This window comes from Strix uralensis, chromosome 2 (assembly GCF_047716275.1).
Source record: "Strix uralensis isolate ZFMK-TIS-50842 chromosome 2, bStrUra1, whole genome shotgun sequence".
Taxonomy (NCBI): Eukaryota; Metazoa; Chordata; class Aves; order Strigiformes; family Strigidae; genus Strix; species Strix uralensis.
This window is the reverse complement of record NC_133973.1, coordinates 130,789,232-130,811,715: the sequence shown is the minus strand read 5'-3', so window position 1 is coordinate 130,811,715 and position 22,484 is coordinate 130,789,232. Positions and strand designations below refer to the sequence as shown.

The following is a 22,484-nucleotide window of genomic DNA, read 5'->3' as shown; positions in this document are numbered from 1 at the left end:
AGTGAAGGTGGCGTAGGCACTGACACACAATTAAATATTCTTTATTCTTGGTCTCAGTCGGATTTATCCCTCCTTACTGATCTAGCCTAAATTTTCTCTGCTCTCCCAGTCTTTCTAATTTCTTGTTGCTATCTAATGGGAATGGCTGCCTGTGGGGTATTCTTCAAAGACATCTGAGCGCTCTTACTGGAGTAAGTGCTCAGCTCAGCTATAAATTGGCCTCCAACTGATATTCCCACCGTTGCTTAGAAAAATGATGACTTGTGTAGCTGTAATCTTCAGGAACTGGAGGTACATATGCCTGGGAGCAACGTGCCTAGGAGCAATCTGCCTGTGTGTACTTGCCTGTGTAATCCAGCCCTTTTATGCTTTTTCTAGCCTGCCGCTGCTGTAGTTTTTAAGGAGAAGCCAGTGAATAATGCAGCTGCAGTGTTGTTGTTCTATTTCTATACTTACTGCTGGTTTAAAAGACTTCGGGTTAAAGAGGGCAAAGTGAACTGCAGTCAGCTCTCAGTTGCCCAGGATAGAAGCTGGAGGACAATAACCTGGATGCAAGACTGATGGCATCAGGGAGCAGCAGGAGAGGGCTACTACACCAGGACTCAGGGGTGACAGCACCCTCACAATGAGGAGTGCAGTCCGGGGCAGTCCCAGGGCATGAACAGCAGGTCCGGTGGCAACAACCAAGGTTGGTCCACAGCCCCATGGTTCCCAGAAAGTCCTTAGTGATGACTCAGGTCCAAAATCAATCCAGGGAGTCATGTCAGCAAGGTGAGGTGGGATGGGCAAGACACAAGGCAGGGCACAGGCAAACCAACAGCATAGCCCTGGCAAGGACCATGGGCTCTGGGAGTTTATTGAACCTTCTTGTTCTGCAGACACACACCCCACCGATGTGATCCCAGATGAGATTGTGAACAGCCAGGATGAACTTGCTGTTTACTTTGTCCTGTGACTATCAGAGCACTTCAGTTTGGTCCAAAATTTTCTAGCTTGCCCTTCTTATGACTATTTGAACAGCATTTGCTAGCAGTAGGCTGCAGAAGACAATGTTTTTCCTGTAAGGCTGATACTACCAATTCTGATTAATTTTGACCATTAGGAATAAAATGTCAGTCTTTGCTGTGTAATTAAATTTTAGTTTATAAAATTTTTTCCATTCCTTGGTGCAACTTCCACTTGCAGTATCAACTGAATTCAGTATTCTCTTTTAGTTCCATTACATCGTATTTCTAATGTGCTGAAGGCAAAGAGCCTTCCTATTAAATGCGGTAGAAGCTAACCTAAGCCCCAGTAGGTGTTTTTTGCTAAGAACTGTTACATTGCTTCAGTCACATTAAAAATAGCAGACATGAACCAAAGTAAAAAGTTAGAATATGAATTGAAACTTTGGTCTAGGAAGGCCCTCAAAACATAAAAAGAGTGTTTCTACTCTGATCTGATCTGACTCCTAGCAACATTTTAGCATTCCTAGGAACATTTAGCATCCAGAATGGTTCACAGTGTGGCCTCAGCTGTATAAACAAAATGACTCTTCAATAACACTCCAACAAACACATTGCAATTTGCCCAAAACAAAAATGTTTTATTGTCTCAGTGCCAGATAATTATTGGACACCCACTGATATTAAAAATAATTTGCTTGGAGTGATAATTCCTAGCTAAAATATGCTTCCATTAGGCATTTATTTATAAGCTTCTGGAAAGTGTCTAAGGAGCACATGCAGAGATGGGTTGTAATGTTCTAGCTTGGTTAGAAAAAATATTTTACCTGCACAACTGGAAAGCCTGAAATATGGCTTCCTGCAGAAATATTATTTACACATGATGTTGGGACAATTCTGTAAATGTTGTAAAACATTAGCTGATTTTTTTAATATGAATTTGCTCTCTCCATCTCAGAAATCCCAAAATGAACAGCTCTTCCTTTCTACATGGTCAAGAGCACCAACCTGCCACTGTTGTCCAAAAGAAATGTGATGAATCAATCACTGACTGTAAAGGGAGCCTGGGGTCACTACCTCTGCCCCAGGCACCTACGGGGTAAATGTTTAAAGCTACATGCAGTGAATCCCATTTCTGTGAGCCTTAACTGATGCACCTTCTAAAAAACATAGCAGCCATTTCAAGACACAGTGAGACAGGGTTATGGACCTTCAGTGCTTCACATGGCTGTGGCATGACAAGGATTTGCAGTTCTTATCTTGCATCTTGATCAGACAGGATAATCTAAACTTTAAGAACTACAGGACCTTATTTAAACTGTGTAGCTTAAAAGCCTAACTTAAACATCTCAACCATTTCTTTTGGACTAATCTTTGTGCTAATACTTGCAGTGAATAAACTAGGCACTTGTAACAGATATTCTGAATATACTCCTCTGGAACTGCTTTGCCAAGTGCAAAACATACATACCTGGATAGGTTAGGTTAGATTAGATTAGGTAAAGCTATCTAGAAATGCATAGGGGTAAGCCCTCTGCTCAGCCCAGTATATAACTCCTGCCATGTCAATAAGAATTACGCTGTTGCTGTGGAGATAGTGCAGGCTCCTGAACTTCTTTGCTTGTATACCTACAGGTGGAAAAATTACACACGAGAAAACCCCCTTCTACTCAGAAATGAGCTTTTTATAGAAAATCATTCTGCATGTCATTTATTTGCAAGAGTTGTGAATCAGTATTTTACTGTACGCTCCCCCGTCTCAGAATGATTGAAATTTGCTTTGCTGTAACCAGAGAATAAGAACGATTTTTCATGTGTGCAACTTAAAATAAGCTTTGGAAGTCATTCATGTCATAAAATTTCTGGTTTTACATCTCCATTACTAATTGACATAAAATCTTTTACAAAACCATTGGTTCTGCAATATTGGAATTTAGTTGTTACTCTTTAGCAATAATTCAAGAATGCTCCTCTGTGATAAAATAGAAATTAATGACAAGTATAAAAAAGTAATGCGAAATTATGGTGCAAGAATTCCTCACCGAGTCATTCTTATAGAGGGATCTTTATAAGAAGTCAAAAAAAGCTGGTGGAAATTATTAAAAGCAAATTGCTGAGCAGAGACATGTTCTGCACAAGGGCTTTTTATTGGCACAGGGCATTAGTAGGTAGTAGGTCTGAAGATACCCTTCAGAACTTTGGTGTGAAACTGCCCAGCACAGGGAGGAGGAATAAATTACTCTTCTCCACCTGACTTTGTTGCTTTCTTGCTTCTGGTTTTCTCTCTGTTGGCTGCAAGACCTCAGAAGTGGGGATAGCATAGGGTGTCATGGAAGAATCAGATCTCAGCATCATTCCTGTCAGTGCAGCTTGTATGTTCGAGGAAACTTCTCCCTGTGCCAGAGGAAAAGCTGGGTCTCATTTGTCCAGCTGCCCTTGCTCGTTCATACATTTTCACATCCTCCACAGTCCAGTCTTCAGGTTTCACAATGGCTGGAGCTGGTGCCAGGCAGTGGACACTGGCTGCCCAACTGATTTGCCCTGAGTCCATATTATTGGGCTGCCCTGACCGTTCCCCTTGAGCTGAACACATTTTGCTCAACGTTTCTGCAAGGTACATTAGAAATACTGCTGTCATCAGCATCTAGTTCACTCATGTGCTGAAGTAATCAAATGAAATTCAGATGACAAACAGGACAGAGCCAGGACAATTTAACTGTATAGTGTCTTGTTGCTCCAGGATAACTTGAGGCACTCCACAAAGACATGCAATAATTGAATAATAATGCCTGTTAGGCCCAGGTCACAGTCGAAAGTAAAGGAAAACAAGTGAGTCTTCAGTTTTGATTTATGCCACAGTAGCAGTGTGGACTCTAGCAGGGAACAGGCATGCCTTAAGGAACCTGGTTTTTAAGAGTTCTAGAAATTGTGAAAAATACTGCCAGGTCAAATTTGAGGCTTTTACTCAGCTAAAGTGAAGAAATATGTTTTTGTAGCTTTCTTTTAAAAATCCAGAAAAGTACTGAAGTAAAAAATCTTTGGGTCTGTTTTCCAGTTTAAAAAAAAAAAAAAAAACCACCATTATTAAGAACTACAAATTCTAAATATCTGCAACTTGTAAGCATGATGGAATAGAGTAGCAAATGTGAGAAATAAAGGCTTTGGGGTTGAACTTGATTCAGATGGTAAAAAACATTTTTGCCTATCAGCAGCTTGTCAAAGAAAATTATTGATGGAGTCATTTCTTCAGTTAATGAGTAATTTAAATACATGTATTTCATAGATTTTCCAGTTTCTTCAGCCTGATAATTGTGCGGAGTTTATTTATAAGATAATGTTGTTTCTTAAGTGGCCATAATGTTAATCACTATAGTATCAGTGTTTTCTATCCCACAAGTGTGTGTCATCCCTGCTTAGGTAAGAGATGTTTAAGGGAGTCACTGGCATAAAGATATGTGGTGTAATGTTTAAATTGGTCACAGATTAAATATAACACGGTGGAAATTTGCTAGCACAGGTGGAATACCAAAGTTTACAGCTGAGAGTTAATTGCTTTTCTTCTAAGCTGTTCCAGCAGAAATTTGTGCTGAGTTTAACTTCATGTGCATGCTATTTTTACAACTTGTTGTCTAATACCCTGAATTAAATGGTAGGAAATTTGCAAGTATATATAAATAATGTCATAGCTACTTGGCTCTTCTGCTAAAAAGGTGGTTGAAAGGAAAAATGTATAGTATTGGCAATAGATGTTGTCAAAGGATTATAAACAGAACAAAGTTTTCTTCTAGTAAGATTTCACACAAAGATTTCACTCAAAGAAGAGTGGAGTCAAGCGTTAACACTCATCAAGATGATACAGTCTCTATATTTCACATCTTTATTTCTGTCTCACTCAAATTCAAGCAGTTCAGTTAAGATTGACTTAGTGACTCACAGGCCATGTTTGGGAGGTTATAGGGACAGAGGAATTGCCAACCTGGGTCAAAGCCAACGTCCATCTAATCTGATATCCTGTCTGTGAGACTGGTAGTGTGAGATGCATTCCTGGAAAACGTAGGAACTTCACCTCCTACACAAACCTCACACCAGTCTCTTAGAGATTGACTTTGTTTTTGTTTGCCCATGCCTTTATTTTTTATAATTTTAGCTGTAAGACCTAAATAAATCAATGTTTTAAATGAAAACCACAAACCTGGTATGATTCACAGAATCATCTAGGTTGGAAAAGACCTTGACGATCACCTAGTCCAACCATTAACCTAACATTGACAGGTCTCAACTACACCACATCCCTAAGATTCACTGTCTCCTGAGCCAGATCTTTGCCATAATTCAGCCTGCTCACCAGTCACTTGTGAGTGCAAACACTCTAACTGAAAAGGGCAGTTCAAAATATATCAGATCCAGTTATCTTTCAGTGAATAGTTTGAAGGCATGTAGGTATTGTAAATCCTTCTCTACTACTACTTCACAAATAAGAGTAATAAAGGTCTTTATGCAACTTACTCTTTTTATGCAGTGGTCCATTTTATATAATATTTTACACTAGCACAAGTCAAGTGCACAGCACTTGATTGCACAATTAAATGATTCCCAAAAAAAATAGTGATACAGGAGCAAGTTGGGTTTTTTAACAGCACAGATAACACATTCTGCAGCTTTATTTATTAGTGAGATTAATTCAAAAGGTTGCATAGAGGAGACCAAACCCTTCAATTTCATTTGCAAATCTAAAGAAGCAGCAGCAGTCAACCGGGAATCAGAGTTAAGAAAAATATAGGAGAAAATATCTGATCAACACTGAGGAATGAAGATCAAATTGATAAAGGTCCTACAGTGTACCCTGTATCTGGGGGTCTGGGCCAGTGGTTCCAAAACTTCACCAAGTGCACACCAATGTTACTGTTGATCTCTGAAGCTCTTTCGTCATCATTGCTGCACAGGATGCTGAGACAGGTTCACGTGCACAAGGATTTATTAGTGGGATCAATAGCTGGTGGCCTGCATCAGCTCTAACAGGGAAAGTTACTCTTTGGAAAAAAATTTTAAAGAGTAGAGGAAGATTTGGAACAACATTGACAAACATCAGATACAGAAACTCCAGAAACTCCAGAGATAGCCTTGAGAAAGGAGAGGAAGACCTTCACACTGCCCATATGACTGTAGTGAACCCGGCTAGGTCAAAGCCTGCGCTGGGGCCCAGCACAACTCTGCAATGCTGGATCTGTGAGCATCTCACCACAGAAACACTGACATTAGAGCTGGGAGAGGCTTATTGTTTAGCTCTTTTCCCTTCACTGCCCCCTTCTCTCCCAGCACTGCAGTGTTATTCCCCATAGTACTTAAGATTAGCAGATTTGTTTTAAACATGAAGAATGATCTAGGCTTTTCCACTTCCCTTGGGGCAGATTATTCTACATCCAAATTGATTTCACTGTCAAGGAGCTTTGCCCTTTCTTATTTTCACACTATTAATTTCAGTGTTGCTGCTTGAACAAATCTTTCTCACCCTCTTTGTGTACCACCTTCAGATACTTGTAAATGACCTTGGCTGTCACAAACGCAAGGTTTTTACGCTGGCGTTTCAATCCTGCTGACAGTGATGCAATGTAAATTAGCACAGATGAATACTCCCTTTTTAATGTGATTTGTACCTTGCACCAAGTTAAATACATGTTTGCAGAATTGGAAATACTGCTTTTACATGTTCTCTTGAAAGTCTATTAGTCTTTCTGTTCCCCTGGTATTTTGTGTTGGTTTTAACTTGTTTTGTTAGGAATTAAAACTGAGTTGCTGGCTGACAAGTGGCATTAAGTCAGTCTTAAAAAAAAAAGATTACTAGAATTTCATATTTATGAATACTAAACAACACTACCCTTGTCTGCAGAAGCTAGACAGAATGGAGTTTTTAATCAGGCTTGCACTTTTTCATTTTGGATTTCCAAGATCCAATTCTTCCTGAAGCTTCATGGGAAAACCAAGCAAGCAAAGTTATCTTCATCTGAGCTTCTTCTCACCCAAACTTTGCTCTCACTTATCAAAACAAATCATGGAGCAAAAATCCAGTAAGGAATGACTGTAGCCCTGGCTTTTGGTTTGTTTTTTTTTCCAAATACTTTCTGTATCTAAGAAAATTTAAGGTTGAACTTAATAGGGACATCCTTTCCCCTGCATCTCATAGAAAGAGAAGTTGTCAACTGTTGCTTGCCAGCATATAACTGTGTGGTCAGACTGTGAATGAAAGATATATGTCTTAAGGAATATACTGCATGGTCACTATAGAACCAGGCTTACAGTTGTACCTGCAAGGAGGGCACTGCTCTGGGCCTGGTATTGCAGATGGAACAATGAGGCAGAAGATTCCAAAGTGTGGTTTGACCCATGTTCACCAGACCATGCTGCCATGCAAACTGCAAAACCACTTTTCACATAAAGCAAATATGCTAACACAGGATTGTCCTCAAAAGTTCGTTTTGGTGAGTTCATATTCATCATGCATTTTGAATTGCTAAGTGAAAAAGCCCACTATAAAAGCAGAGAAGTGATATATATGTTTGAAAGGGAAATGACACTGAGTATCTCTTACAGTCCAAAACTTTTCTTTCTGGTTTCAGTGAGAGTTTTCAGTATGATAGGAGAGATTTGACATGTAGACATTTAACAGTGTTTGAATGCCCAAACCTTTATTAAAGTCAGTGTTCAAACAGAGTAAAAGATGTCCCAAAATATGTGAATTAAATACAGAGAAAAGGATTGCAGGGACATAATGTTGCTGTTAAATTTTGTAGATTTTTGTAGAATGATGTATAAGTGAGGGTTTTTCATTTAAGTTAGGCCAAAACCAGGTATTAAAGGAGAAGAATTGAAAAAAAAACATGGCAGATGAGAAGCAGCAAAATGAATGAACTCATATGCACTGCTAGACCAATCTCGGAACGAGACTGATACAGATAAGCATGTAACAAAAATTAGGCTAAAGCTTAGCTCAAACCTGCCTAAAAATAGGTGGTAAATGAAATTCGTCTACACCCTGTATAAAAGAATTTCACAGCCAGTGCTCTGGAACAGCTTTTTCTTAGGTGATCCCCTGAACACTGGTTCCCAGCTCATTACTGAAGATTAGCACTGGCTGAATTAAATAGCAAAATGAAGCATTCCCAATGTATTTGGGAGTTTAATGGCTTTTAGAAGATTTAATTGCTTTTAGAGCTTTTAGGGCATCAAAAGAAATCTTTCCCCAACATATTAGACTCTTCTGCAAAGCATAAAGAGGACAACCTCTCTCAAGAGCACATCTGCACTAAACAGTATGGATCAGCTACATTCTGAAAAAAAAAAATTGAGAAGAAGCTTAAAATAAACACTGATATAGTTGCCTATTGCAGTATGGTACAACTACCAAATTACTGATACACTATTCTTTGTGTTTACCGTTATAACACAAATTTTGAAATTGGCTTGTTTATTCAATGTTACATGAAAATTTGCTTTAAAAAAACACTGTCCTTAGCTGATGAGTAACATATATATGGCTGCTGCACCTAGGGAAATGCATTTAGAATACAAAAACTATGTTGACACAAAAAAGTACCAAAGGGAGTTCTTAAGAACAAGAAACACACAGTGTCTTAATGTCTGTCACAACCAGGGTAGGTTGGTATGTGTAAGCCAGACTTACATAACTGGGGACATCTGGGGATATTTGGTCAAGCAAGAGTGCACATCACAATTTTTTTCTGACCTCTCCAAAAGACGGTCTATGCCTAAGTAGTATCAGACAAGAATTCGAGCCAGGACATCAGTGAAAGCTTTTTTTTTCTGCTTTTTTTCTGAGTAAAGACTTTTTTTTTCATCACAGTTCAAATATTGTGAAGAATGAGCTCACTGTTCAGTCGTCAGACAGTAGTTGAAAATTTCATTTGCTTTGTAGTCCTAGACCCTTGTCTGTATAAAGTGCCTACTAATGCCAATTCCTAGGTTAGTGGTAGTCTGTGTGAACTGATATCAGTGAGGTATAAAAGTAATCTATTGTACAGGTTTCTCACTGTAACTGAAATGCCCGAGTTACTTTCCATTACAGGATTTTACAATATTCATGGCAAAGAAATTGTGACTTACAGAGGAATCCATTTTCAGGCACTTTTTCACTGACTTTCAGAAACTCTGCCTACATAAATACTGTTGAAACAAACCTAAGCTTGCTATCACAATTTCAATTCCAGTTGCATGCAACTTTTGCATCAGGCTGAGATGTAGGCAAATACCTCTCTTATTTTATCCTATGGCTATTTCACAGCTCTCCAGCCGCACAGGGAACCCCTGTGAAAACAGGCTTTGGAATATTTGACAGATCTCAAAGTTTCCATTTTATAGAAATGAAATATCTCAAAAACGTACATCTGAATGTTGCCCTTTAACCTTTCCACCATTCCTCACATCCCTGATCCTTTCTTAAAAAAGAAAATATGTATTCAGTGTTGGTCTCTACTCCTCCACCAACAGAACAAAATCCAGAATTAACACAGTATATCCAATAAAAACATGGGTTTATTCTGTATGAGTCTCTCTCTCTTCTCTTTGCCAATCCTCTTATCTCTATACATTAGAGATATATATCGTGGTATCTGTAAGAAGCATTTTGATGGGTGTCTGCAGGATTTCATATCCTTAAGGTGGAGACCATCAGCCTGAGTTTAATCACATTTATATTGGATATAAAACCAAAATCAAGGCTCCTGTCTTTGGTTTCTTGTGAAGCAACATGCACTTAATGTACAAGAAAATAAAAACTGGGTAAGCCTATCCAGTTAAAACCAAGGACTAATTATTTCTATAAATTTGCAGGATTAGACCAATTTTAGTGTTTTATAATATTTTACAGTTTCTTTGTTATTTTAAATATAAACCCTCTGACTACACTATGATAGTATATATGGTCATTAACATGAATGTACACACTGATTAATCTATAGAAATATTAACACATGCATAAACATATTTGCTTATGGATATTAATAAACTACGAGTCAGCTTTATTTTAGGAACAAGGCTTTTTACTGGTGTAAATGCAATGACACAGTTGGACATAATAGTCACCTGCTATGAATTGCCAGATTTTGATTGTCCAGATTGAAGTGGAACAATATCTTATTAAAAAGGCAACCCAGTACTTGAAATTGCAAAAGGAGAAAAAGTGTATGTAACACTATATTATATCTGTCTAATTTGGAATATACTGTTAGATCATGCATAAGCTTGAAAAAAATATAAGCTTTTTTGGTGAAAATGGACTTTCTGAAGTTTTTGATCTAGACTGTTGGATTAAAAATTGAAGGAGAATACTTATAAGTGTTATCATATAATCACTGTGAAACACAGCATATTTATTTATCAATTTGATAACATTCTCTTTAATTCCAAAGTGAAATGGCATTTGGTAATGAAGTGATTGTCATTTTAAAACTCCTTTGGTTTTTGAGGTGCTATTGCGTGTATATATATATTTTTTTCCCTTTTAAAGTGTAATGCCTGTAGTATTACTATGTCAAATTCAGATGAATTGTGACAAACAACATTTTCACAATGGGAAATGTTAACATGCTACATTCCTTTCTTTGGAAAAATAAAAGAAATGATCACAGAAAACACATTTTAATTTAATTATATCCTTTAGGTCATTAAAGTGATGTAATGTGCATGTCAGTCCTCTTTTCATCCACAGATTACTTTATCCTTCATGTGCATTTTTTTTTCCTCTGGCTTTCTTTCATATTTGCTTTGTTTTGAAATTGCATGCTGTCTGGATTATTTGTGCATGACCTCCACATTAATTTCACTTTGAATGTTTACATACTCTGAGAGACTTTCATGGATCATTTATTCTACATGTGCATTTTTTTTCCTTTGTTTTCAGTTACTGAACTTTAAATATGCTTGAAATGTAAAAGTGGCATGAAACTTTCGTGACACAAGTAGACAACTATTTTAATAGAGATTTTCAGTACCTAACTTCACATCTTTCAGATATACATATTCTAAAGCACATTTTATGCTTCCAAAATGTAAGAAAATAGATTATGTTCTGAAACTCTAAATATATTCAATTTCAGAATTGGAGCCAAATACTGGTTATATTTCATTCAAGCAATGACAAACACATGAGATTGGTCCTTTAAATGAGTTAAGAAGGTCTCTGCTCTCTTGGACGTGATCACTTTCAAAGTCTTAGGTCTGGGCATTGCATGTGTTCGGTATAGGAAACAGTGTAGGACATTGTCTGATGGACAGCACAGGTCACTTCATTTAAGCACTATCTGCAGCTCAGCATAGGTGCCCTCTGGAAATGCCAGCTTCTCTCAGTTGATTATATAGGGACCCTAATTCCTTGTTTAGTATCTGAAATAAATGTCCCAAGTAGGCATATCCTGCTTTTATATAATACAGTGCTATGAGCCCTTGTGACTGTCTATAAAGTCAAAGGTTTTATCATGTAAAAAAAAAACCCAATTTCTTCCATATTAATTCCCCATTTAAAGAAAAGCCATATATGTTGCTCAACATACACTGAAATACTGCATATCAGCAGAATTCCATCTCTAAATCACATAAAACTACAAGTATATCCAGAGGAACCTAATGAGTAAATATATATGTATAAAATAAAACAAAGGGGTTTTTAAAAAATTATGGAAAAAAAGGCATTAAAACACACTTAAGAAGTTGCTGATTAAGAGGCCAAATAAAACACAATGAAATCAGCAGCCGTTACCAGAAAAAAAATATTTTATTTTAATTGGCACAGGGCTGAATTCACATACCTACTACAAGAAAATCAAAGGCTTCCACTTTCTTCTTTACAGCCTATTCTTTTTCAGTCAGTTAATTAATTCTGTGCACAGTCTGCTATGATTAAAGATGAGTGGCTTGATCTCAAAGCATGCTGAGCCATCTGTAGCCCTTTATCTGAACAAGCCAAACATGGCAGTTTCCAAATGAGGAGCTGAAGGTTGTGATTTGAGACCTCTCTAATCAAATCGATCCAGTCTCCAGGGGCTTTGCCTTCAAGCTGCAGACCTCACCACAACCACCCCTGATTCTTTGCAGCCACTTGGTTTGGACTGATTTGAGTCACTACAGTTCTCTCCACTTTTACAAACTAGTTGTTTTGTCAGCATGAGTGTGACAACAATTAGACGTCCCTGTTTTTGCCCCATGCCTTTTCTCCTTCACAGTCATTCAATGACAAGCGTAAAAAGAACTTCATCTTTTCACGAAAATTCCCATTCTACAAGAGCAAGGAGCAGAGTGAGCAGGAAACAAGTGATCCAGAACGTAAGTAACCTCTTGGAGACAATGCAGCAGCACAAAAAATGGGTGACACGCATGATACCAATATCCCACACATCTAGGCAAATATCTGTTGTAGGCAGGCAGGAGAGGTATTACTACTGTGACCAATGTGTGACTGCAGTTTGGATCCAGCTGGTCATTCCATCCTTGGAAACATCATTTTTAGAAGAATAAAACAGTGACCTTAACTTTTGGAAGAGCAAATGTAGCTCCCCAAAGTTGTTGTGGCATCTGTCATAAATCCAAATTTGTCTCTGATTAAATATTCCCAGATCAGAACTGGCTCAAAGTAATGCAAAAGTGATTTCTTTCACAATACTAAACTAAGTTATTATTTTTTAAAAGCTCTGCTCTAATCTCTTTTTTGCCTTTTACATTCTCCAAGTTGATTGCCATGGGCAGCCTCACTGAAAGTTTAACAATTAAATAAAGCAACTGTGCTAACAGTTTAGCTTAAAGAAGTAAATCAGATCTTGGAATGTGTACCTCCTGGGCATTTACTGACTGCTTAAATTGTATAGAGAACCAGCATTATTAAAAATAAATGCTAGTTCCAAGCCCAAATATTCACTTTTTTTTCCTTAATAATTCTCTCCTAAATTTATCCAGTGAGGATTGTTTCTGGAACTTTATTGATCTGGTTGTTCCTTCTTCCTCACAGCTCCAAAAGCCATGTGTCATGGTCACTGCCTCCTTCATTGGCTACATTCCCATAGAAAATGGGTCTAAAGTTGTTTCAAAAAGAAAAAGCAGGGATCCAGATTGCTCAATCGACATGGTCAGTCATGGTAGTATCCATTTCAACTCCACTGACTTCTTCCTTCCTCTTCTGCGGCTGTTCTTCCTTTCTCATTGCTCTCTCTGGGGACTTCCGTGCAGGACATCCCCGGATTAGGTGACGACGGTTATGGAACAAAGACTCTGAGTAAGTTCCCAGGAATGGTCACTGTAAATCTTTTTTTGTTTTGTTTTGTTTTGGCTTCTGTTCCTTCTCTGAGGACCCTCCACTCCTAGCATGCACAAGATAGAGTTTTATTTGTTACCCAGCTGTGAATGCATTAAAAATGTTTCAATCATTTTGTTCTGCATGACAATATTAAATAACATACAGTGTATCAAGCAGACACTTTCACTTCTTTTGTAATAACACCTTTTGTTTCTGACAGTATGTTACTGTTCCCATCATGGCAGTTCTGTAGAGTAGCATACCTAGAACTCGTTTTGCTGCCTAGACTGTTCCTTTCAGCAACAATCCCTCCCTCTCCATCTAAAGAGAAAGTTAAACATTTTAACTTGATCACATCCTGAGGAAATCAATAGAAAATTATTTTATGCTGTTGCTTTTGCATTTTCAGCTTTTTGCATGGGGGTGTTTGTTACTTTGCTGGATTTTAGAATAGTGTTTGTTATTAATGGAAGACATCATTTGCAGGCTAGAGAAGACATGCCTTCCCCAAAGCTAATTTTGGACCCATTTCACCATTAGCAACCTATTCTGTGTCATGCAACCTTAATCAGTTTCTTTCTCTGATGCAGAAATCCTGTCTCAAGACTTGGCATTGCAGAATGTGTAACGTGTCAGATAATTGTCCAGAAACAATTTTGCTTCCTCGAAAGTTAGACCAGAAAAAATTGTATAGAGTGAAATATTTGCAGATGATTTCTATATAAATAGCTACATTATATTCTGTATCCAGATCTAAATAATTTAAAGAAAATGCCACTTGCATGTGTTTGGCTGCTTCTTCCTCAGTTCTTATTCTTTTTCTTAAGCGCCAAGTAATTGGAGCAAAATGTGTGTGAATGTTAACACTGCATCGCCTACTGTTTTCTATGTGCTTTTTAATTGCAGGAATGCACATCCATGCACACAATTTTAGACATTATTCCATTTCTGACTGATTTGTTGAAGGGACTTTTTAATGGTTTAACTTTAAGCCATACAGTAGCTCACAATTTAAAGATGAAAGCTTCATCTCTTGTACGAAGAACAGTTCTGCAAGACTAGTTTTGTCAGTGATAGACAGCAAATGTCAGTGCCACCTGAATTTTAGCAATTCTGCCACTTTAAGTAAAGTGTCATAGCAGCTCATTAGCAGCAAGTGCAGATCCTTCCCTGCCTAAAGAGAAGTAGAATACTTCTGATCTGATAACACTCCTGAATATCTGTGTCCTTACAAAGACGAATCTCCATAACATCCAACCATTTGAAAAGAGATAACTGAATTCTGCAAATTGCTAAGGGAAAAGTAGCACAGAGGTATTATATAGGCTGTAGTTTCTCTATTAATATTGCACCTAGCTTTCAATTACTGACACACCTCTAGACATTCCCACCCATCCAAATGTCACTAATATTCAACTCAGAAATGCTTTTTAATGACAACTCAGAAATGCTTTTTAATGACAGTTCTTACTATGAAGGATATTTGCTCTTGTTTAATAAAGTTCTTCAGGGTCCTGCAACAACCCTTGTTAACTTGTTATGAAATGTTTGAAAGTCAATACACTGTTTTCTTCAAAATGTAAGTTTAATTTTTTAAAGCTTCTTACTAAGCCCAAGATCAAAGTTTTCCATTACTATTTTTATCAGATATCATCCCCTCTCATTTCTGCTGCTCCAGTAACCCCATCAGTTTATGAACCCTCAGCCATTAGTTTGATACATGAGGGAATTGCAGCACCTTGCAGTGAAGAGGTGGTCTTGGCACTGCTCCCTTCCTGACATCCATGCATGGTCTACTTTGAGTTCGTCCCAGGGGATTCTTGGCTTTTATGAGTTCCTCCTTTCACTGGGAGTGTTTAGAGGCAGTTGCAGGTGAGTGTTGTGGGTCACCCACAGCCTAATCTGCCAACTGGTTTAATGACAAATATTGGACCAATTTTGGCTCCTAGTGTTTGTCAGGAGGTGAATTATTTGTACCCATTGTCCCTTTAACCACTGTGTCTCAGTCTTATTAACCCAGCGTGGCTCCCCACTGTATAGCAATTATACCATTGGCTTCTAAATGTCCTGGACCAGCTGAAAAGTTTAAACTGTCAAATGATCTTTTAGGTGCAAAGTAATCAGCATTTCTACCAGAGATACTATTAAAACCACTGTTTAATGTGGTTCTGCAGACCTCCTGGGGAACATATAGCATGGTCTGACTGACCATAAACAGTCTGCTGATTGATTACAGTTTGGGAACAGCAACTTCACATGACACAGATTGCACCTTCCTTTAAATAATATGATAATACAAACAGGACACCAGACTTGCCAAACTACAAGTCTGACCCATCACGATAGTTCTTATATCCCTGTTCTTCTGTCCAGACTGGTCTGGTAAAGGTTTTCATACTCTGGCTCAAATACTGAGGCTAGACAATGTCTGAAAAAAGATTTCGTCCTTTTTTCTTAGTTTTGTCATTGGCTTTGTCTTCTTTTTTTGGACAAGGTAAAATAGATAGAGTTACAATATTTGATATCAAAACCATTTTCATGTTAATTTGTTAACCCTTTGGGATCGTGCACAGTGATTAAAGATGGACACAAGCTAGAAGTTTAGCAGGAATAGTTCAAATCCATTAAGGATACATGTTACTGATAGCACAGAGTAATATCAGCGGACACTCAGGTTTCATGAAATTACCCGAGACTTCCAGTAGATGCAAGTGGACCATAATATACTTTGAAATTATTATCATCTGAGATGTCATTAACTGTCTCATCAAAAAAAGACATGGCTTTGCCATGACGCATATCACTACCTAATACATAGAGTCTCTCACCAGCTAATACGTAAAGTCTCTTTCTGAAATGCCACAAGAGAGAAAGCTTTCATTTTTGCTGTGTAAATTATCTGAGAGTTTTCAGGTGATGTCACTGCACAGTTTTTATTTCCTCTCTGCACAACTATCTTTGCATGACTGTGGCAGTTATTTTAAGTTTCTGCAGCTCTGTGGTGCTTGGTTATGTTCTTTAATTTGCTGTACTGTTCTTGCAGAACATGTTTCTTCTAATGCCAGCGATAGTGAAAGTAGCTACAGTAAGTTACTGCTTTCATTAGAGTCCTTTTACTTTGCATTGCTTGTTCTGTTTGTTTCTTTTATTTTGTTTCTCTCCTTGCTATTCTTTTGTTAATGTTAAAAAGACGGTTGGAGCAAATGGCTTGGAATTCAAATTTACGACCACATCTTGAGTACAAAGCTATAAAAGAAAACTGGCAACCTTTATGAGAGAAGGGAGGAAGGTTGTTATTTGGGATGTATTCTGGGACATAAAACCACACCTGGCTTTGGGTAGCCTGTGAAAGTTAGGATTATTTGGTTTAGTGACAAGAAGTTTATTTCAGCAGGGAGGGGGCAGTTCCTTGATCTTATAAAATTACTCCATAGCTTTAGTCAAACCTGAAAAAGGCATCCTCTTTACAATTTTTACTTGCATTTCTGCATGCCTGTATGGAGGGCTAAGAAAAAGTCCCAGAAATGTTGTTGAGCCCTTAATTTTGGCAGTACAGATTTCTTAATGCATATTAAGTCTTCAAAAAAAGGTAAGATAGACCTTCACCCCTTAGGCACTGCCACTGAATGTCACTGATTCCCTATAAGTGGAGGTCCCAACCCTGTAACCTGATTTAGTTGGAATGCCAGACTGCATGTGGTCATATAGCCAAGAGGCAGATTGTGTGTTGTGGGTAATTATTAGTAATACCCCAAAATTTAACCAGTATAACTATTTTTCTGGAAGTGTTGAAAACCAAAAAATAAGGCATTAAATAAATGACTGGAAATGTAATAAAAGGTAACTAAAATTATAGATTGCTGACTAAATCACCAAGTTGTTTAATTTTTTCAAGCCATTTGCTTAGCAAATCAAGTTTTCCACCAGTCACTCAGCACTTGTGCTAAGCACCCGCATACATTCAGGTAATCATTGGTATCATACCTCATATTTACTAGTCTTGATTTAGTGCATAGCAGTTGAACTCTGTTAATAAACACTGGTTTGCTTCAGTAAAACACCTAATCTTATGCAATTCAGAAATGGTAAATTAGTTTGTATTCTCTTGTATTGCAAAGGTTTCCTTGGAAAGCAATTGCCAGAGTCACAAGAAAACAGTAGGTGCTCTTGAACTGCCAAGATCCAATTCTGAACCGCTTTATTTTTAATGTGTCCTCTATTGAGAAGGAAACGAGGATTTTATGTTTGAAATATAAGATGCTCTTTCCCCAGACTGACTTTACAATCAGGAATGAGTCAATAGGTTAAATTTTCAAAAGTTTGCATGAGTCAAATCTCCTCTGGGTGTGTTTCTTTCAGGGTGCACTCAGGGTAAAAGCCCAGAGGAGAATCTAGGCTGGCGGCTGAGCCCATCCCATGCCTGATGAACTGTCCCAAACAAGAGACTTAACAGGGGTTCCCAGTTGCAGCCAGACATTTGGGACAGCTCCACAAAGGCTAGTTCCCAAATTTCATAAGACAGGCCAGATAGCTAGTTCCTCATTGGCTGTGCAGTAGCTTGAAACAAAGTGTGTGTTTCGAGCTGCAAGAAGGGGGATAGAAATGGTTTGGGGAAGTTAGTCGGGACATAGATACTTGGACAGAAAAGTAGTGTAGGGGTAACAACTGCCCATGGCAGGCACTCTCCTTCTAGAGTGGTTTTCATCTGGGCAAGCTCCTGTGTCACCCCAGCAGCATCCAGCCTACATCCTGTTGGCTGGAGCTCCCCACACAGTGCTGATATGTCCAGCAACTGCTGCCTGGCTTCCTTCTCAGCCTACAGGAGAGCTATGCCATTTAGCAGCAGAGGAAGCCAATCTTAGGTTATGCCAAATGAAAGTGGCTTTAAAATCCAGGACCTGGTGCCCAAAGGGCCTAATTTGCTAAGGATTCATTGGTGTGTGCTGACATGACATCTGAAGGCATGACCTTGGGCAACTAACAACTTTGGTTACCAGCTGGAAATCACTGTTTCAGATGGCCGCAATGGCATATCAACTCTAACCTGACTGTGTGTTCAATTACATGGCCATGGAATATCAGCATATCCCCCCTGTGGGGACTTAAAGCCCTCCTGAGTTACTCTCTGGATCTCCAGCCTACCCTATATCAAGAGTACCTCCCATCACACAGCTCATTGCAGCAAACATCCCCTACAAAAATTATGACTCAGGAACAGAGAATAATCAGACAGAGGAGAGCAAGAGGCAGATGGTCAGAGAGAGCAATCCAAAAATTGTGAGGGCGTAGAGATAAGAGAGATGAGGCCTGTCATGAAGAAATTGTGAAATTGTCTTATTTCACTACACAGTAGAAGCCTGTTAATATCCCTCGTGTGAGAAGAGTAATTATCAGACCTAGTCTGTGAACATTTCCTAAAGACGTATTTCTCACTGCCTTCTAATTTATTCCTAATGAAAGGAAAAAAGTAATGGGTGCTCGGGATAAAGCTCATTCCCGGTAGAATAAGACAACATGCAGTTATTATTTCTGCTCTTCTTGTATGCATCTGGGAATGGTGGCCCAACATCAGTCACAGCCACAGAACCAAGTTTGTTTTAACTCCATTTGGAGCCAGCCATTTTGCAAAGCTGTTCTTCAGTGAGATATAGTGCCACTTTGAGGAGATATTGTGTGTTCAAGGTGAGGCACTACAAGTTATTTTACCAGGATACCATGTGTGTTGACTTGCAAACTCACTTAGCCCTCAGTCAGTGCACTGGTGAAATGGGGCATACTAAGAGGAGAAAAAAAAAGTGAAGCTAAAAAGTTCATGGGGAGCAAATAGAAAACTGCTGGAGAGCTCAAGGGTTTTGCATGGGATTGTGACTCTGTCCCAGTGCCCCTTATTTCTTTCTTCCCCAACAAATGAGCAGGAAGAAAGGGGTTGCCTGCCCCACTGCTTTCTGAATTGTGGGAGATTGGGGATGAGTGGCTGGAAAGCTGCCTGGCGGAAAAGGAGCTGTTGGTGGACAGCCAGCTGAGTATGAGCCAGCCGTATGCCCAGGTGGCCAAGAAGGCCAACAGCATCCTGGCTTGTGTCAGAAATAGTGTGGCCAGCAGGACCAGGGAAGTGATCATCCCCCTGTACTTGGCCCTGATGAGGCCACACCTCAAATACCGTATTTAGTTTTGGGCCCCTCACTACAAGAAAGACATTGAGGTGCTGGAGTGTGTCCAGAGAAGGGCAACGAGGCTGGTGAAGGGTCTAAAGCACAAATCTTATGGGGAGCCACTGAGGGAACTGGGGTTGTTTAGTCTCAAGAAAAGGCAGCTCAGGGGAGACCTTATTGCTGTCTACAACTACCTGAAAGGAGGCTGTAGTGAGGTGGGGGTCGGTCTCTTTTCCCAAGTAACAAGTGATTGAATAAGAGGAAATGGCCTCAAGTTGCACCAGGGGAGGTTTAGATTGGATAGTAGGAAAAATTTCTTCACCGAAAAGGTTGTCAAGCATTGGAACAGGCTGCCCAGGGAAGTGGTTGAGTCACCATCCCTGGAGGTCTTTAAAAGACGTGTAGATGTGGTGCTTAGGGACATGATTTAGCAGGACTTGGCAGTGTTATGTTTATGGCTGGACTCGATGATCTTAAAGGTTTTTTCCAATCTGAATTGATTCTGTGCTTCTATGATTCTATGAAATCACCAGTTCACACCTTGACCAGCACAAGGAAAAGTGTATGGGTAACAAATAACTGGCGAGTGCCATGTGTTCACCTGCAGATGTTCATATTTGTCCCTATAGAAATAGGTCAGGTAGAGTCCAGAGTGAGGTGTTCTGCATTTTTTCTAGTGGGTCTCTGGCAATTGTTTTAACATGTTTCTCTAACTTTTACTTCTCATGATGAGCATTTAGTGAAAAGTAGCTAGTGTCAAAACCTGTACTACTTGATCATTCCTAGAACCATTCCAAACCGGGGTACACAGACTGATGTTAAAGGCTTCTGAGAGCTGTCCAGGCTGTGTCCTGGACAGTGGTTAATAGAGTGGTTACAAATTGACTGGGCTTTTTCTAGGAGATATTCTGATGCATTCATATTTATTTAGAAAAGTATATTGCTTAAAAATTTGATTATTTGCCTGAAGTATTGCTCATGTCTTGGGCTTGGGGGTTAAAAAATCAACTTCTCAACAGAAGTCAGACACTTTTTATTTCAAAATAATATAATTGAAAGTCCTCCTATGTGGTCTCAAGAGAAAATTCTTTGACCACTTCTTAGCAACAAGGCTGTTGCAGTAGTAAACCTGATTTCTTCTGCCAGTGCTCTCAACACTGGGTTTGTTGATGAGCAATGAGCAAAAGAGCTGGAGCCAACAGTGGGATTTTCTTTATCCCAACAGATAACCCTCAGCTCCATTAACTTCAGGGGGAACCACAAACACATCTGACAGTGGAATCTGGCCCTTTATAAAAAATTCTAAAAGTATTTTTGAGCCAGGAACAAATGCTGGCCTGATCTAAAAGGGGCTGAGCTGCCACACAGCTGCTGCTGCATCACAGTGGCCATGCTAATATAAGGCTATAACTGTTAGTTGATTTGCACCTGTTCTCAGCAGTAAAACCAAGTTTGCAGAGTGCTATATAAAGTCCTGGTCTAGCAGAAAGTTGTTCTTTTTGTGATAAGGATACATACAGCCAAGTTTGACTTATCCCTGAAACCATGATTGAAAGTTTATTTTGAGCTCTGTAACTGAAAATGTTCTGATTTCTTTTTCAAACCAAGCTTGTAAGAACATATTTTTTACCGTGGACTCATCAGTTTTTATTTTGCAAGACACGATTTTCATAATGGCCATGAATTTCAAGTCTCTCTAGTGCGTATGTGTTGTAATGCTCTTACACGTACTTCAGTAAAGGTTTTTACAGCTGTCATCAAAATTACACACACATTACCACATCTATTTAGCCTAATTGCATAACTGGTTGTGATTGCACCAATTACCTAGAGAGGCAATACATGACTAAAAGTTAAAAATAAGGAAAATTGTTAGAAACAAAAATTTTTACCCTCTGTCAGCAAGTCACTCTTGTAATGAGATTTGAAGACTCAGAATAAGGTTAAAGGAGTTCTGATTATTATGTTAGGTCACTGATTAATTAGGACACTTATGTTGGCTCTTACACGCCCCAAGAATTACTATATTATTCAGGCACGCTCAAACTGGCACAAGTATTGAAGTCTCATTTTATGCCCTCACAAGCTATATTGATCTTAAACATATAGTGCCGATAGACCACTTTTTGGACAGACTACTGATGATATTTTTCTGTATTGGATTTCCAGCCTTTCATAGCTATCAACATATTTCCAAAAAACATGTTTACTTACATAAATAGAGGTCCAGGAAAGGGATTTGGAGCCAAGTAAAGGGTAGGATATTGACTGTCCAGTACAGTCTGTACAGATGAAATAAAACAAGAAATTGATTTCTCCAAGATCTTGCAAGTACAACTCAGGTAATCCATACATTAGCCAAAAACCTAAATGGATGGTGACAGAAAAATAAGCCTCTTTGATTTTAGATCCAGCTGAGCAACAAAATTCAAGCAAGAGCTCAAAAATAAAATTAACTTGGCTCATCTACATGTATTTCACATGTGTATTGACGGTAACCACCACCATTAGTCCAGAAATTTTAATGAACTCAAGAATTCTCTTTGATTTGTCTAAAATTATAAATAATTTTTGGCGTTCTTCATAAGTATTACTTTTTTGTTATTCACTGCCTTAGATCCCTTTACAGATTTTTTCATTCACAGCCATTAATAGGATGCCAAAATTCCCAATGCATAAGGTGCTTGATGAGGGTGGGTGTTTGGCTACATGGCAGCTGCACCACGGCAGCTCACAGCAGCTCTCCTGCCCCGTTACTCATATGATGGGTGCAGTTACACCAGCACTATGGAAGTTCTGGATGCTCTGGCAAGACAGTAGGAAATGGGACCTTTTTTATGGGTTACATGAAAAATGCCTGATATCTGCCAGGTCTACGCTGAGACTGGTTTTGAGTCTTTCACAGACTCTCTACCACCTAATCAGAAAGATAAAACAGAGGCAACACCTTCAATCCATTTGAGGGCTACCCCCCTGAAACACTATAAAATCCTTTAAAAAGATGAAATTAGTAGTCCTTATGAAACTCATCCGACCACACAGGACCTCTCTGCCCAGTTTATAGAGGCTACGAGTTATAACAAACTCCAGGTT

The 22,484-nt window shown here is 38.8% G+C and overlaps 1 protein-coding gene across 30 annotated transcripts in view; it reads left to right on the top strand.

Moving 5' to 3' along the window:
- The window catches only part of DLG2 (discs large MAGUK scaffold protein 2), a 1,055,297-nt gene that overhangs the window by 1,014,474 nt on the left and 18,339 nt on the right, over positions 1 to 22,484 (top strand). For 19 of the 30 annotated variants that reach the window (XM_074860344.1, XM_074860343.1, XM_074860342.1 and 16 more), the window contains 2 exons: positions 12,176 to 12,275; positions 16,283 to 16,324. In XM_074860344.1, the coding sequence (XP_074716445.1) occupies positions 12,176 to 12,275; positions 16,283 to 16,324 (142 nt within the window). Of the gene's footprint in view, positions 1 to 12,175; positions 12,276 to 13,172; positions 13,219 to 16,282; positions 16,325 to 22,484 lie in introns of all 30 variants that reach the window. The other 11 variants (XM_074860354.1, XM_074860347.1, XM_074860364.1 and 8 more) reach the window with 3 other exon arrangements.